This window comes from Acartia tonsa, chromosome 12, assembly GCF_053477335.1.
Source record: "Acartia tonsa isolate MP-2025a chromosome 12, ASM5347733v1, whole genome shotgun sequence".
NCBI classification, from domain to species: Eukaryota; Metazoa; Arthropoda; class Copepoda; order Calanoida; family Acartiidae; genus Acartia; species Acartia tonsa.
In genome coordinates, this window is record NC_137271.1 from 27,680,922 (window position 1) to 27,699,351 (window position 18,430).

The following is an 18,430-nucleotide window of genomic DNA, read 5'->3' on the forward strand; positions in this document are numbered from 1 at the left end:
GTGCCCTATATTGTTTGCATTTTTACCTAAAAATGACAAAAAAAATTTAGTTTTGAATGTTAGTGAACTTACTATATGACTTACTTTTCTTTTCTTCTGGTAAAAAAATTTTTAAAAAAATTTTCTTTTATTTTTTATTTCTTTAAACTGTGTTGATAGTTAATATGAAAAAAATACGTCAAATTTAACACTTTAAAACTTTTTGTTGTTAGAGTTGTCAGCATAGATTCAGATTAAAAGAGCTGTTAGCATTAATAAAATCTAAAGAATACAGAGGACACTTTCTTGTATGACACCTTGTTTTACAAATCTGTATGAAGATTTAGATCCTTTGAAAGCCAGAAATTGTTTAAAACCTCTAAGGTTATCACATAAAATTGATTTATGTTTTCATTGAATTCCAGTGCATTAAAATCTTGCTGTCAAAAAATTAATTGCTATTGATACTATTCTGTCAACTAGTTTATTCTTTACGCTAATTTCTAATAAAAGTGTTAATACTTTGTAAGGTAGTAAAAGTAAACCTGCCTTTGTAAAAACTAGGTTGATGATCCGTAGGTTTAACAACTTCATTAAGATAGAAAAAATCTTACTTGCAGGAAAAATAAATGGAACGAGACAGTTCCTATACCGAATGCTTTATTTTAAAAAACATTTTTAAGACTACCAAAACAAATTTAAGTACCTAATATTCATTTTTCTGAACAACAATTCTAAAGGTTTAATAGTTTAAACAAATTTTCCAACAGTAAATAATGATATAGTTGTAGGAAGTACATTATTTAAACACAAAAGCATTCACATAAAAAAACAACAAGACAAACAAGAAACATGTTTGACCACATCGCAAGACTGTAAAAGCTACAAAGGAGAAAACATATTTAGCTTTAAATTAAAGCTAAAGCGTACTTGCGATTGGTAAGATTCTGTATTTTTAAGTTTAAATGTTTTTAGGCTTTTTTTTGTATTTTTTCTACCACTTGCAATAGAAAGTCCTAAGATGCTAGCTGCTAGCTTATAAACTTTGCGTATAGTAAATTTCTAGGTTGATATAGATGACATTAAAAAAGTAATAAAGCTTAAAATAAAGACTTAAATGAATATTCTTAAATCCCGAGTCATGATCATAAAAGTAGCAAAGCTACTTTACAGTTCACTATTTTTTCTGACCACTAGACTGTCATTAAATTTTTTTATAATAAATTGGCATAATCTGCCGTACTTGAATACTTAGCATACTCTTTTTTACTTAATAAAATATTACCACACTATGCTTTACTTGGGAATTTGTTGGCACTCTCTGTTTTACTTGTTGTTTTTATCACTTTTTGCTTGACTATATCCAAAATTTTCATTAAAATATAATATAAATATTAATATTAAATATAATTTGCCAATAAAGAAAAAAATTTGTTAAAAATTTAAAAGTCAATTGGAATTCTTTCTTCCGTAACTTATACTATATACATCTATAATACTTCAATTTCAAACAATACTAGTATTCTTTAAACTGTTTTTTTTTTCAAACTTAACCACGTACAGTTTTTTAAAATAAAATTGCATATACTTTGAAAAAAAAATATCCCGTAATCAATAATAAATTGGCACTTGGAATCCGAATTTTGTTACAAAAGTAATCTTTTGTGGGTTATTTTTTCTAAATTGAACAAAGAATTAGAAATTACCGGTTAACGGCTAGCAACTTAGCTGTTTAGCCATTTTCTGGATATTTTTAGAGCAAGTTCGTCACGAAACCTATCTCCAGTTTTAGCTGGTAGTTGCTGGTACTACAAATGTTAAAAATAGTTTTTGGTATTAATTTACATAAATTAAACAAGTTAATTCCTACGTAATCAATGATTATTTGGCCTTAAAAAAGCCAAACCCCTAAGTTGTTAACTGTTACTTTTTCAAATATTTGTTCAATTTAGGGAAAATCGACCTACGAAAAATTACTTATGCCAAGTTTTGTAAAGAAATTCTGATTTTAAGTGCCATTTTATCATTCTTTACGTGATGGTTGCATTAAAACCTCTCTTCTCTCACTCTTTTATATCGATCAATCGCTCGAGACTTTTATTTAATGTTTAGTTTAACAAAATCTTTATAGATACTTGCATTAAATATAAAAATGCCTAGAGAAGGCGGACACAGAGGTAATTTTAGGAAAAGTGCACGTTAAATTCCTTTTTTTTTTAATTACGTTTAAAATATTAGGTAAAGGTGGCAAATGGAAAAAGAAAAACAAACAATCAAAGCATTCTTTAACACAGGTTTTTTTTACCTACCTATAAAATAAGAAACTTATAAAAATTAGATGAAATATAATTTTTTTTGTATAGGAAGATATTGAATATTTAAAGAAAAATACTAGATATGATGAACAAGAAATTAAAGAGTGGTACCGGTTAGTTCATTTTAATAAAAATATTTTTTTTTAAATAAGTACATTAATTTTTTTTAGAGGATTCAAACAAGATTGTCCAGATGGACAATTAGGAAAAGACAAGATTTTGGAGATGTACAGTATGATTTTACCTGTTGGTAATGCTCAGGAAAAAAACACAAAATTTTTACATAAGTGTTAAAAAAAGCCTTAAACAACAAATAAACGAATGTTTATTTTTTTAGAACTAATGTGATAATTATTGTTTTTTCTGTAGGTCTTTGTTGACCAAATTTTTAGAATTTTTGACAAAGATGGTAATGGAAGTATAGATTTTAAGGTACAAAAAAATTTTAACACAATTTAAAAAATCAATTAATTAAAATTTTTTTTTATGCCAGCTTATCATGTAAATTTGTATAAAAAAAACTGTTCCTTTAAAAAAGTAATCCAAATTTTTCTTCATATTTATTTTGCAATTTCAAATATTATTTTTTTTAATTTTTAAAATCGATATTAAGCAAATTTTTAATTTTTGTTTTGCGCAAATTTTTTTCATTTAGTGAGAAAAATTGTCATTTGTTTTTAAAACAAAAAGTAAAATAAGATAATAATTTTATTTTAGCGTTTGTGACAATTTTTAAAATAAAAAAATTAAATTTGCAATAAAAACTTTTAAAAGTCCTCATTTACCTATCAAAAAGTTGTTTTTTCTCAAAAAAAATTTGAAAAAAAAATTAATTTTAATTTTTTTTCAGGAATTTATGATGGCAACAGGAAATAAAGTGAATTTGATTTTTATATTTTTTTAAAGTTTAATTGTTAGTTTCATACAATTAAACTAAAACATACTTCTAGCGTTTTCTTCTTTTTTTAAAGATTATGCTTAAATTTTAAAAAGATGTTATAAAAAGTTTACTATATTAAACTAAAGATATGACTGCAAGTGGAACACCAGAGGAAAAACTTCGTTGGGCTTTTAAAATGTATGACAAAGATGGTTCAGGTACTAAAAAACTAAATAATAAAGTACAATAAGCATGCAATAAAGCTTTGTTAAATTTGCTTTTTTAAAGGAACAATTGAAATAATAGAAATTACAGAAATAATAGAAACTCTGTACGGATTAGAAGGATTTAGCACAAATGATGCAGGCAAGTGTAACAAAAATACATAAACAAAATATTTTTACAAAATCTGCCTATTTAAACAGATAGATTTAAAAAGTTTTATTTTTATTTTAAAACAAAGTCTGCTTAAAACATAACAAAAAAATTATTTACAATAAAAACTGGATTGTTAAAAAGTTTTATAAGAACTAAAATTATTTTTTTTTAATTTTTAAAAAATATATTAGTTTATATTCAATATCTTTCAATTAACAAAATTTAAACTTAAAATTGTAAATTTTTTAGGTAAAAAAATTTTTTAAAATAATTTTTTAAACACAGCAAAATTTTAAAAAACAATAAAAATTATTTTAAGGAAAAAAGGCTAAAAGAATTCTTAAAGTATTAGATAAAAATGGTGATGGAGAAATAGACATTGAAGAATTTTGTAAGGTCATTAGTTGTAATTTTTAAATAAATAAATTAAACTGTAAGATACTTTAAATCTCAATGCATATTTTTTTTATTTAGTTTATAAATATATTTTTAAACAAAACAAAAAAATAGATAATTATTTTTGTATTTAAGTAAAATAAACTTTTTTTTACAACTACTAAATAAATTATTTGTATTTTGACTTTTTTTTAGGGTTGCATGCAAGATGATGAATTAATTCGCTTATTAAAATGCGAAATTGATCTTACTGGAGAAGATTTAGTTAAAAACTTTAACAAAATTGAAATATAAGAACCTAAATTTAAATTTTAGTTTATTTAAAATAAAATTACAGTTGCTTGTTTCACATTTGTACACAAAAATTTAAAAAATTTAAAATTAATCTAATTTTTTTTTAAAATAAAATTTGTTTTTATTGCAATTTTTGTAGTTAAGCATATGTGTTAAGACCAAACAGATTTTTAAAAATGTATTACTATTTTTTTTTTAAAAATAGAAATTGCATTTAAATATAAAGCTTTTAGTCATTTTAATATTGTAAAAAAGTAAAAACTTTTTTGTTAATTTAAAAAATATATTTATTATTAGTATTACAAATATAAAAAAAACTTTTAAAAACAGTAAAAGACAAAATATTATAATTAAACAAGTTTTTGGAACTGTAAAAAATCAATATATTTTTAAAAACTCATTTTTATTTAATGATTCACAAATTTTTTAACATCAGCTGAGTATTTACTTATTTAGTTTTTTTCTTGTAGTTTAATATTTACAATAGTTGCCTATTAGTATTTTAATAACAAATATTTTTTTTATTTAAGATTTAAAATTAAAAGATTAGTTTTTTTTTATTTAAAACGTTTTTTAAGAATTTCTGTAATACAAATGTGAATTTTTTATCCTTATGACAAGAAAATTTTATTTTATTTCTAAAAAAATTTAACAAAAACTATTTTAATATAATTTAAAGTGCTTAGTTGCATTTATATAACTTAAATAATAAAATTATGTGCCTAAAATGTTGTATTCTGTTGTTCTAAAAATTAGTTTTAGAAATAAGAAAACTGTATTATTATAATTTTAAATTTACTTGCAACCCTAGCCTAATCAATCCTAGCTTTTGAGCAATCTTCACTGCTTAAAACAATTTCTATATAGGTGAATTTGTTGCTTTGTTTCAATTGTTATCCATTTATTATTTGATCAGGGTTTGTAGATATATTCATAATTTTGGTCTTCTTGACATTAACAAAGAACTTGACTTGTCCTGCATATTTAACAAGTCTATCTGTCTTAATTTGTAGATGTTTGATTGTTTCGAAATCAGTGCCAAGTCATCAGTAAAGTCCAGCTGGAGACCACTCCTCTGTGGTTTTCTTCATCACCCAGTCAAAGACCAATATAAATAAAATAGGTGATAAAATGCATCCCTGTCTAACTCCAGTCCTTTTTTTGAAGAAATCAGATGTCTTATTGTTTCCAACTGTAACACAGGCTTGGAAGTTGTCATAAAATTTTGGTATCATAATTATCATCTTTTTGATATACCATAACTTCTTAGTATTTTCCAGAGTGTTTGTTTGTGTATGAAGTCAAAGGCTTTAGAGAAATTAACAAAATTTACATAAAGTGGCTTGTTAAATTCAACACATTGTTCAATAATTGTCCTAAGGGTGAAAATTTGGTCAACTTAGCCCCTTCCAGCACGAATTCCAGCTTAGTTTATTGTCAATTTTCTCATTTATTTTGTTTGAAATAACTTTACGTACCTTGTGTATGTCGACTTCTCTGTAGCTCCTACAGTTTTGCATTGACTTGATCCATTTTCTATTGATCATAATGTGGTCAATAAAGTTTCTGGTTTGTTTATCAGGTGTTTGTCCAGGTATATTTGTGAATGTTTTTGTGTTGGAATAATGTACCTCTTACAACTATATAATTATTTTAAAAGAATTCAAGTAAAAGTTCTCCATTTTCATTTTTTTGTACCTATGCCAAAGTTTACCATTGCAATCTCCCCTCCAGTCCTGTCAGTTCCTTCTTTAACATTTATGTCTCCAAGAACTAGTACTGAGTTTCTGATTGATTGCAGTTGATCAAAAAACTCTTATTTTACTTCTTTATCTATGTCATTTGTTGGGGCATAGCATTGAATAATAGTCAACTTGCAGTGCCTTGATTGGAATCTAGCCTTAATTATTCTGATATAGGTTTCCGGTCTATTAGTGAATTGACATGTCGTTTTTGAATAATTATAGCAAAAACATACATATGTTGGTTTTCATGACCAGAATAAACTATTAAGGGGCCATCTTTGGTTGTAGTTTGTCCTTGTCCTGTCCATCTACATTCTGCAATTCCAAGTATTTTACCATTGTAACTTGTCATTTCTATAACTACTTGAGCTGTTTTAGTTGACTCATATATTGTTCTAACATTTTAGGTTCCTATCTTACAGCTTTCCTTAGAATTTATTGGTCCTATCATCAAGTTGATAGCTTCCTTTCGGATTTTACCATCATCTTTCATATTTTCTGTAAACTAAGCATCAGTTCCAACAGTTTTTGTTTCATGTACACCATTAGCTGTGTTAAAGCCATAAGTGTTTGAGGTTTTGTGGGTGGTTTTGTTAACTATATTTGTTTTTCTAGGTAGGATAGTTAGTCCTAAGCAAACCCTGGAAGAAAGGGTGACTGGTAATGGAAGGGGCGTCAATATCCCCCAGTTACGTCTTCCATACAACACTCTAGGAAGCTAAGCATTCTTGTAAGCTGGGGAAGCTAACAATTGTCAGTCAAGAGCCAACTAAATATGTCATAAAGTTTAGTTTTAGCTATAGAAATAAAAAAGGACAATTAAAGGAAGCATGCAAGAAATACCACGCTTTAACTGCTGAAAGACTGCCACAAGTAGACCCAATACCCCAAATTTGAAGCCTTCAGTTCAAAAATGTTCTAGGCATTTTAAAATGACATTTTATGTACAATGAAAATTTTGAAAGAATCTCAATGCTAATGTTAGAAATTTTGAAATTAAACTACGTTGCCTAAAAACAAAATTATAAGCTTATTTTTGTCATAAATTTAGGTTGCCAGTAACGAATTATATTTTTACAATAAAAATACCTATTTTTATAGTCAAAATCATTAAAAAAATTAAGTTTAACTTGCGTTGTACCGAGTGTACTGTAGCCAATCAGAAGGCTGAATTGCTAAACAACCAATCACAGCTGAGCTTTTATTAGTTTTTCCCTTTGTTTCCGCTATGATTTTCGTTTACAAACGCAATTTTAATCGAATTTTTTTCATAGATTTTGACTATGAAATGTGGTGTTTTTATTGTAAAAATGTAATCAGTTACCGGCAATCTAAATTTCTGACAAAGATAAGGTTATAATTTTGTGTCTAGGTGACGTAATTTAATATTATTTTTCTTTTATGGGCATTAAAAATCTTTCAAAATTTTCATTGTACATAAATTGCTATTTTGAAATGCCTAGAACTTTTTTGTTATTGAAGGTGAAGGCTTTAAATTTGGAATATTGGGTCTACTTGTGGCAGTCTTTCAGAAGTAAAGGCGTCGTATTTCTTGCAGGCGTCCTTTAACTGTACATTGATATAATAATGTCTTCCAATTTTTTTTGTGCACACACCCTGTAACTCTGAATTTTCAAGTACTTCTTTGTACAGTCCTTTGCCAACTTGGATGGGAATAGAATAGATCTAAGCAGTTTTTTCTTAGTCATCTGAAAAGAGTTGGTCTAATCTTGCCTCTAGTAGCTCCTTTTCTACTCCCCCTCTCCTTTCCATCACCTCTTCTTTAAAGGGAAGCCCTTGAACCTCAAGGAAGGCATCAGGGATCTGCCACTGTGGTTGTTCTCTTGCCACAGGTGTTGGCATGCAGGCTCTCTAGCCCAATGCGGCTATCAGTCTCTCCTTTCCATCCTATCTCTGGCTTGAAATGTCAGCAATGGTGTTTGACCGTCTTCGGTGTTCATCTCATAGGTCAACTTGCTGTATTCAGGAAGAAACTCCTATTAATAATAACCAAAGAATTCCAACAGCCATTGGAGTTACCAGGTAGTCAACTTATCTGTGGAAAAGTTAAGTTTTAGAAGTCTTCAGGGGGATGCTGCCAATCCTGTGTGCTTGGAATACCTTAACAACCGCACCAAATGCAGTTAGGTGTCCTAATGGAAGGTTCGTACATCCTACAGGTAGGATTGTAGTCCTGCTGGGCCCAGAGGGGTTTCTACCACTGCAATAAAGTGGAAATAAACCTCTGCCATGCAGGCTGTGTTCCTGGCCACAATTTCAACTTCAACTTCCAAATGACATAGCCAGTTGGGGATTTATCTGCCACAAACTTCTCTCCGCTAATACTCACCATCCTGTTAGTCATTTTAAACATATTAAACAGTACCTTTATGTGCCACGTTTCATATTACTTACCTTATAAATTAGAGAATTTAAAAATCATTTTTGAAATCATGATAGTATTAGAACATAGTTTAATAGACGAGTTGTTATATAGTAATTTTATAATTCTTCCAAAGTTTGTGTTTTTAAAATCTTTTTTCAATTTGAGCCAAATTAGAGATAGATCTAATGCAGTTCACAGTAAAATGTTCTTTGTAGCGTGTATTTCCAAATATCTAGGACTTTGTTTAGGAAAAAACGAGTAAAATAATTTTTTTCTCGTATTCATTCGAATCCGTGGATAGGAACCGGTTCTTATCCATACAAAAAAACTATGTCTAGCATCGTATTATATAAAAAGAATTATATATTACGATGTGAGAAATAACTATTCTTAATTATGTGAACTGCGAGACAACTGTGATTTGTTTTGAGTTATAGCTATTCCAGATAATTTCTAATTGCTTAAAGTTTAGCGCAAGAATAATCTAGACGTTCAACCATTTGGCCAAAAACAGCCTCTTGAGATAATCGTTACTAGGAACATTTTACCATGAACTACACTAGATCTATAAAGACAGGCTTTTATCAAAGAGATAAAAAGCACTTTTTAAATCATTATTTCTCTGTAAAATGGGTCTCTAAAAACAGGTTTTGTTCAGGTGAAATAGAACTTCCAGAGATGATTGAAATAATAGGAACACTGTATGAAATGGAAGGAGTTTCTAAGGTAGTTTTTAAAGAGCTTTAAAAGCGGACTGCATTGTGTATTACAAATAATTGAAGCTTATTTATAAGAATTTATTTAATATAATATTATATTATTTATGAGTTATAATTACAATAGGAGAGAAAGGATAAAAATTATTATAGCAGAGTTCTTAAATCTTAATTTTATTCCAAGATGAGGGTAAATGACAATAATAAACATTTTATTAAAATAATTCAATTAAAACCTATATTTTTTAGGATTCATCATCTGAACGTGCAGAAAAAATATTTTATGCTCTTGATGTCAATGGTGATGGAACTGTCACAGAAGATGAATTTGTATTAGGTCAGTATTTTTTCGACAATGTTACTCCATCTACCTAGTCTATATTTTTTATTTCTGATAATTTGTCCCTAGGTAATATCTTAACTTCTCATTTGTTGACACTTCTATACTTTATCATATCATACAGATTTTTAATTTAATTGGTCCTTCTATTTTGTTAAGGTTGTTCACAAGACTCTGAGTTGATAAATTTGCTAAATTCAAGTGTTGAAGTAGAGGGTTTTAACTGAAACATCTTGAATAATTCCTTTGTTAACATTTTGTATAATATTTGTAGACTTAATAAAAATCATGACTTTTTTTGCTGCTTTTAGCTCCAAATCTCCAAATAAGATATTTTGTCTGTACTTAAATTACTTAAATAAACTATAAATATACAACTATTAAGGCATTATCCCATATTTGACATTTGCAAGATCTTAAATTACAACAGAGAACAATCCCTCCACCAGAGGCGTATATATTAAAAGACAGAGTTCTGATGAATTTATTTTATATTTCCATGAATAAGTGTTGACCGAAAAAAATAAACATGATTAGTAAATAGGATACCACAAATACTAAATCAGCACAAAATATAAAGATAAAAAGGACTGTCCGCAAGAGATAAATTTTTTTAAAAAGTATATTCTGAAACTATTGTTCTTTGGTCAATTTTAAGCAGATTTTATATTAAAAGCATTGTAATCAAAGCCTTTAGAAAATTTTGACCTCTAGTAAGTGGGTTACTCTAGCCCTTTTGTTGTTCTCTTTTAGTGGTAGTTAGGAGAAAATTTTCTCTTATCCTTTCTCCCCACTAGATTCCGCTTCTTGCAACTGTATATTGCTTCCCTACCATAGGCGTCCAAGGGGGGGGGGGTAATGGGCCATTTGGCACCCCCAAAATTTTTTGAACAATACCCCCCCCCCCTAAAAAAATTACCCCTACCTTTGGGGTGCCGTAGGCACCCCCAACGATTTTGGGGGGGGTATTTACCCCCCCAAAACCATTTTGGGGGGGGTAATTACCCCCCCCAAAATAAATGTTCTTTAAAAAAAATTTTGGAAAGGGTATTTACCCCCCCCCCTCAAATTGAATGTTCTTAAAAAAAAAATGTTACTGAAAATTGTTATTGGGGGGGGGGGAGGGAGTAATCCCCGCCCCCCCCCCCTCCCCTAAAAAAAGTCATAGTGTGACTCGAGCCTTGAGGTGTAATATATTTTATGTTCCTCGTTTGGTCTCCTAATAGTTAATGAAAAGTATATACTAATGTTTCAATTTCTATTGGAATATATTTTTGTTTTGGTTAATTGTTGTTAAAATCCCAATTTTCTTTAGTTTCTCTCTCTTTTTATTGTCTTTTACATAATTTGCATCGTGGCAACGCCCCTTAAGGGGCAATTCGTCGTATTTTTAAAATGGCTTTTGATAGTTTATTTTAGGATAGGTTATATTGGTTTAGGTGATTGCCCCACATGGTTAAGCAATTGGCCCCCCGCAGGGGCTAGAAATAGGAGAGAAGCTTGTGTGAAAAAAACGAAGAAACGCCCCTTAAAGAGCGTTGCCACAAAAGGGACTATACCCCAATATAGTCCAACCAGTTAAAACAGTTCTTAACCATGATTACAAAAAATTTAATAAATAGTTTGATCATGTTTTATTTGCTTGGGCCTTTATAAGGGCTAAAACCATCCCGGGGATCTATGATGTAATTGTAAAGCACTGAAGATTCCATAAAATAGATACCTAACTAAATTAAATATTTCATTAAATAATGAAAAAGAAATTCTATAGGCGATTTCTTTTGGGAGGATGTCAGGGTGTCTCAAAACTAGTTATAAAACTTACCAGGACCTATAAGACGCTTCACTTTAAAGTATAATCATATTGGTTCATTGGTTAGTGAGTTAATTATTGTATTTCTATGTTCTAAAGAATGAGATACTACTATATATTTGAATAGTAGTGGCGCCCTTAGCATCTAAGAACTCGTGTTTTCTAAAGGGTAAAAAGGGAGGAGAAAAATAGCCTAAAACCACTCAAAGGATTGACCTATAATAGTGTGGAACCATCATGGGATCTATGTGAAGCTTTCCTAAAAAGGAGTTAAAAGTAATGAAATCTGAAGCTATAGTCAAATAAACCTTACTTACTACTTTATGTTATAGGATAGTACTTATTAACTTAATAGATTAGGTAGGTGCTTTTTTTACATAATTAAATTACCCCCCCCAAAAATTTTACCCTGGGGTAAATTAGTTTGGGGGGGGTAATTACCCCCCCAATCAAATTTTACCCCCGGGGTAAAAATTTTGGGGGGGGTAAAAAAAATTTCGGCGCGCTTCGCGCGCCATTTTACCCCCCCCCCCAAACACGAATTACCCCCCCCCTAAAATTTTTTACCCCCCCCCCCAAAAAAAAAGCTTGGACGCCCCTGTCCCCTACCCCTTGTTTAGAAATTGTTAAAAATATAAAATCTGCTTAAAGTTTAACAGAAAAGAACACAGTAATAGTGTCTGACTGATTATGACGTAACAAAAAAATTAGCCAATGAGAGGCCATTATTGACCAATGGTAAAATTTATAGTGGCCTCTAATTGGCTAATTTTTTTTTGTTACGTCATAATTAGTCAGACACTATTACTGTGTTCAACAGAAAACATTGATTTTAGATTAGATTTTGAAAAATCTAAATTTGTGTTTCTTGTATACAGTCCTTTTAGTGAAAGTTTTTAAAATGATAAAATACTCAAACCTTATAAATGTTTTCAGTTAGGTATTCATGAAAACAAGCCCAATAAAAAATGGGTCTGTAAGTCTTCTGTAATGCTCTGACAGTCATTAACTTAATAACTTAAATAAAAGGGGGAGGGGATTTAAACTCCAGAACTCTATTATAGGATAATTTTAGGGGCGTGTAAGCAGAACTAGTTTTGAAGAGAAGCTAGCACCTTTTGTGTGAAATATAGTAAGTGGTGCTTTACCTTCTCTCAGCCAAATAATGCAATATTGCAGTTGATCATTTTTATCTGAGGCAGGATGTCTATTAAAATGCTCCATTTAAGTTTTAGGTTAGTTAAGGTGGATTTGTGTAGCAATAAAAATTAGAAAAAATGTACCGGCTTGCATACTTATGCCACAAAAAGTAAAAAGTTCTTGTAATTTTTATATTTAGTTACTACCCACTTTCCCCTCTCAATCAAATTTAGTCACCCTTGGACTTAAAAATGGCTTCTTCATAATAAATCTAAAATTGAAGTATCAGATTTTCAGTGTGTCAAAAAATGTATTCTTAAAAGTGGTCATTCTCTTTACTATCCTTTAAGATGTATTGTATATCGATTCATAGTCCAATATCTTAACACTCAGCACTTGATTCTAGGTTTACCAGATACATTCTTATGACTTTTACTGGTTATGCGTCCAAAATTATTAAGAACAAAGCTATTGAGTGTAAGGTAAAGTTGAATTTATATAATACCACCCCCTGCTGTGAATGAAATAATTTTAAGAGGCTTAGAGTGATTCTTACTCCTTGACTCCAAAAACCCAAAAATTACCAAATTGAACACTAAAATAGGGCTGGATACAAATAAATCATATCATATTTCAATTCTACCCTACCGGCACTATGACATATATAGACTTGTAATGATTACAGAGTAGCTGTGCAACTTAAATTTAATTGGCTTAATAGTATGATTATTTACTCTCTCAGGGATAGGACGACAAACAAAAAATTATCCTGAATATTATATTGTTTGTTGTATGCCTTTGGTAGATTGTAAGTCTTTGAAAGAGATGGTAAGGTGGGTTTACCCGTCATTGTCCTCTCCTTCCCTTTAAATGCTTGATAATGATTTTATGTCTATGTTTTTCATATCAAAGTTGTAGTTGTTGATAAAGTTTAAATCATTATAATATATGTTTGATTTTTTATAGTTTAATTAAATATCCTTATATAAAAGTAACAGGATCTCAATGTGTCTGTATCAAAATATCTCGCTAAACGCTGAACCGATGTGGTTATCATTTACCATGTCTCATAGATCCTTGGAAGGTTTATAACTATTTTGAGGGAGGATGCTCCCCTCCGCAATTTTGCAAACTAAGATAAAAACATGGGGGAGAGGGCGTTTAATTTCATCCCCACCACTTCAAGAACCCTTAGAGGCCTCTAGTGTGTTTCCGCAAGGTCTAAAATATTAAATTGTAATGCTTTATTGTCCATAGCTTAAACTACTGAACCGATTGAGTTCTTCATTTTAGGAAAGTATTTTCTCTCCATTTCTAACATTTCTTATACAGAGCACCTATACAGTTAGGGAGTTGAATCCATTTTTATAGAAGCAGAAATATAATCTATGATTATGGTTTGGACCCTCTAAAACTGTAATCTACCCTTTTACTTTCCCCTCTCTTGGTGAAGATATCTTCAACGCCGATACGATTTTTGAAATATAAGATTCCACTTTTGTCTCTCTTGTTGAAGATATCTTCACCAAGAGAGGCAAAAGTGGAATCTTAAATTTCAAATATCGTATCGGCGTTGAAGATATCTTCACCAAGAGAGGGGAAAGTGGAATCTTACATTTTAAAAATCGTATCGGCGTTGAAGATATCTTCACCAAGAGAAGGGAAAGTAGAATCTTACATTTCAAAAATCGTATCGGCGTTGAAGATATCTTCACCAAGAGAGGGGAAAGTGGAAAGGTAGATTACAGTTTTAGAGTGTCAAAACCATAATCATAGATTATATTTCTGCTTCTATAAAAATGGATTCAACTCCCTAACTGTATAATTATATGCTAGAAATGTAGCCGCTAATATCATATAAATCTAAAATGGGTGTAAATAAAGGAAGATTCTTTTTTTTCCAGCCAGAAATTCAAGAAATAAGTGTAGTTCTTTAAAACATCTGAAATAATATATGTTTCCAATCAAGCAGTAACATTACAAAAAATCATAAGCAAGCTATTCTAAAATTCGAAATGTCCGTCATTCAAATACGTTCAAAGGGAAACGTAATTTTCTTTTCAAGATAAACAGCTAGAATACCTAAAAAAATCAAGTCTTGATTCACATGTCAGTGACGTTAAAAAAATCAAACATAAAAATCTGTGCAAGGTTTCGTTATTTTCAATATTTTTATGACACCTAAACATTTACCAATAAATTTTTGTGCTCCGCTATTCCTGGACATTTTCATACTAGTTATTTACTTCGTAAGTGTTGGTGTACGGACTTATGGGTGTGATTATCTTCTATGTTATGTGTAGACTATCAGAACTACTAAAAAACAATTTTTGAGAATGAAAATGGTTGAAAAAAATGGTGAGGATCAACAAAACCCTGACCGAGTAGTTGAAACAATCATATTAGAGTCTAACGAAGAAAATATCTCTCAGAATGATAGGAATTAGAGTTCTTTTAAATTCCAAAGTCAAACAAAGATACACACACAACAATCTATTTAACAAGGATGACAACATCCATAAAAGCGAAGCTCTGAAACGGTAAGACAAAATTACATGAACACTTATTTAGTGTCAGAACTGAATAATCAAAGTATAAATGTATAACAGTCGAATTGTAAGTAAATTTGTTGAAAAATTGCTTACGTAATACATAATACTTACATTTTTAGTACTTGATTATAGAGTTGCTTCGCTTATGATATTGTACTTTGTTGTCCCAGCAACCAGTATACCAAAAATCAGATCAATCGGATAATTAGATCACTTTAAAAATATTTTTTTTAAAAGTTAAAAATCAACATGTTTAAAATGGACGTATGGACATTCTGGTAGTGACTACAGAATTGCTACGCTTTCTAAATCGTACCTAACTACTATAGGAATCCCCATGCAAAGTTTGAAATCGATAGAACAATTTTAACATGAATAAATTAACAAAAAAAGCTTTCCGTTACGGACAGCCGGACGGACCGACCGACCCTAATTATAGAAAAGCTTTGGGGGAGGGGGCAAAAAAACTCATTCTTTAAATCTAAATTAAACTTTCTATATTCTGTTCCTAGTATACTTGTTTAATATATTTTTTAAAAATTTCTATCCAACTGATATTAGTGAGATGTCCCAAACGGGTTATCAAGAAAATAACTCAGAAACAGAAGGTAATTACGTTGATGAATTTCCTGCAATTGTTAAACTTCCTGCACTTAGTATATGGTGAAGCAACCAATGCCTTTGTTTAAGATTTTAGTTGGGGAGTTTGGATAGAGAAGTTATGTATTGGCAGTTCTAATTTTTATGTGATTTAGTTATCATTATTTGAAATTTGGAATACTGATTTCTAGAACAACAAAGCATTTCTATAATCAAGTTCTAAAAATACAAGTAAACCCTTTAAACAGCATTCTGTATTTAACGTACATTTTTGTAAAAAAATATATTTGTATTCTGCTTATTCAGTTCTGACACTCTCTAAAAGTTAATGTTTGTTTGTTTTACCGTTTCTGGGCTGCGCTTTTATTATTGTTGGCATCCTTGATAATATAATTTTAGTGATTATTATAATCAAAATCAAAAAAAATATTAATGGTGATGTTTAAGTAAGAAAAAAAAACTTAATATTGTATTAAATAGTTAATATTATAATATAAAAGAAACAGAATTTCTGCCTGTGTGTGTTTGTCTATACCAAAAGATCTCGCTAAGTGCACTTAGCTTAGAGGCCTCTAGGAGCTAAGCTAATGTCCTATTATAAAAAGTAGTAAGTTTTTTGCTGTAGCGAAGGATCATAAAAACACACAATAAAACAGACAAACATACTTACACTTTTCAGTGAAATATCAACAAACCTGGGACATGACTTCAAGACCCCAGTAAAAGCCTTCTTTTGAAGACGATTGTTTTAAATCATTTTTCCCCTTAATTCCTATATAACCTTGCAGGGACTTTAAAGACTTTGTAGGGTCTCAAAGGAAGCCTGCAAAAAATACACCGATCTAACAGCTGAAAGACTGCCACATGTAGTCTCAATACCCTAAATTTGAAGCCTTCATCTTCAATAACAAGAAGTTATAGGCATTTCAAATGACATTTTAGGTAAATGAAAAATTTGAAAGTTTTCTGTTGCTCATGATAGAAATTTCAATATTAAATTACGTAGCCTAAAAACAAATTTCTAAGCTTATTATTGGCAGATTGTTAGATTGACAGTAACTAATAACATTTTTACAATAAAAACACAATTTTTCATAGTCAAAATCTCTGCCTCAGGGCTGGGTTTTTAATACAATTTCTATATTTTCCTTTTTGTCATCTGCAATTAAACCAATCAGTTACCAAACCAAACAGCATGTATTATAACACTTGTTCATAAACATTTAGCTTAAAGGGAGTGTGAACGTAAAAATTTCTCATCTGATTCTCAAATCTTAACATTTACAAAGCACATTTCACTACACTGATCAACTAAAAAAGTCCTATTAACAAAAATATCCAGAAATAGTGCCTTGATTTTAGGGTATTTTGGGAGGGAAAAAGGAAAAAACAGGAAAAATCTGAACGTTTTTGTTTCTTATAATGTTTGTAGGGATATTTAACTTTTTCATATATAGTTGAAACAATTTACTTACGTTAAGGATTTATTTTATGATATAAAATTGCCAATTAGTTTTTTTTTATAACATAGTAATTAGGTAATAAAGATCTATTTCAAATTCATATTATTGACAAAAAAATACCTCACTGTCTACAAAGGGTTGAATTTCAGAGGTTATTTAGAATAATAATATCCTTTTTTATTGTGTTGGACAATAAATAACCCACTTTTGAGAATTAGTTTATACTTTTATCAGACTGTTTATAAAGAAATATTGCACCTTTATTATTTACAAATTTGTAATTAAAGGAAGTCGAGAGATGGGCCATCTAAAGTTACTTGGATACTAATAAAAAACCTGTTTCTAGCTTTGTTATTGTATTTGGTTTTCAATAAATAATATTGCTTATTTTATCAATTTCTAAGTAATTATACATTAGTTTAAAGCAAGGATTATGTTAAAAGTCAGCTTAACCGTTAGGAAAAATAGAGAACTATGTCAAAAAGTTTAGTTTTATCTATAGAAGGAAAAAAGACAATTAACTGCACATTTATAAAGTCCGGAAATTTTTCCAACAATCTTGGGCATAGTAAAAATTGGCGAAAAAAAAGCCTTTTTTAAAGAAAACGAGAGACAGTTTTGCCCTAAAGAAGGCGTCTTAACTTTTTTTTTATAGCTAGTTGGTTCTTTTAGTAAGTGGTTGATGTAAAATTTTTCATAGAATTCAGATATGCAATCGTTTTTTTTTTGTAGACCTCTAATTTTTAAAGTAATTTAAGTTTTTAAAAAAAAATTAAGTTGATTTTAAGGTACTAAAACGCAACAAAAAAATGGCCATTATGAACAAAAATAGTAAGATCTTTAATTTGACACCTTACTTTTTGAATTTTGTCAGGTAATTATTGAAAAAATTTATTTTTTTAAACCCACGAGAATAAAAACTTTGAACTTAATTTTATCATTTCACAGGTAAAAAAAATATGGGTTCATTTATACCTTTAGAATCAGAAAAATATTACGAATCCATTGTAAGCAAGATTGAAAAAAAGGAAAAAAATACAAAATAAAAAAATGGCCTATTATATTTTGTTGTACAGGCAACACTTTCTTCATCCCCTATTTACCCCCTCTTTACCTCCTTCCCATTTTTATTCTCTATTTAAGAAATAAGATGGTTGCCTGTATAATATAATATAATATTTTCATAAAATTCCTTTTATTGTAGTTTATATACTATATTGTAAACTTTTTATTTCAATTATGCTTAGAATGGATTTTTAATATTTTTGTCATTCAAACAGTATATATAACGCCTATTTCTTATGCCTGGGTAATGATAAAATTTAGTTCAAAGTTTTTATTCTCATGGGTCTAAAAAAATCGTTTTTTTTTAATAATTACCTGACAGAATTGAAAAAATAAGGTGTCAAATTAAAGATCTTACTATTTTTGTT

General features: G+C 29.4%; 2 protein-coding genes across 3 annotated transcripts in view; both read left to right on the forward strand.

Annotated features, from left to right (window-relative positions):
- Positions 1-18,430, forward strand: part of LOC145333457 (uncharacterized) — a 202,496-nt gene that overhangs the window by 160,974 nt on the left and 23,092 nt on the right. Inside the window, exons 2-3 of the mRNA XM_080178607.1 lie at positions 14,715-14,819; positions 15,493-15,542. Of these exons, the coding sequence (XP_080034733.1) occupies positions 14,719-14,819; positions 15,493-15,542 (151 nt within the window). The 5' untranslated portion in view covers positions 14,715-14,718. The remainder of the gene's footprint in view (positions 1-14,714; positions 14,820-15,492; positions 15,543-18,430) is intronic.
- Positions 2,009-9,726, forward strand: LOC145333167 (neuronal calcium sensor 2-like). 2 transcript variants are annotated; one of them, XM_080178318.1, is made up of 10 exons: positions 2,009-2,156; positions 2,218-2,273; positions 2,343-2,407; positions 2,465-2,553; positions 2,662-2,726; positions 3,145-3,161; positions 3,319-3,392; positions 3,463-3,540; positions 3,872-3,948; positions 4,144-4,642. In XM_080178318.1, the coding sequence occupies exons 1-10, from the start codon at positions 2,132-2,134 to the stop codon at positions 4,240-4,242; spliced, it is 645 nt and encodes a 214-aa protein (XP_080034444.1). In that variant the 5' UTR covers positions 2,009-2,131; the 3' UTR covers positions 4,243-4,642. The 2 variants fall into 2 exon arrangements, with proteins under 2 accessions (XP_080034444.1, XP_080034445.1); XM_080178319.1 differs by lacking the exons at positions 3,463-3,540; positions 3,872-3,948; positions 4,144-4,642 and adding exons at positions 9,032-9,099; positions 9,339-9,426; positions 9,589-9,726 and having other exon boundaries at positions 2,011-2,156.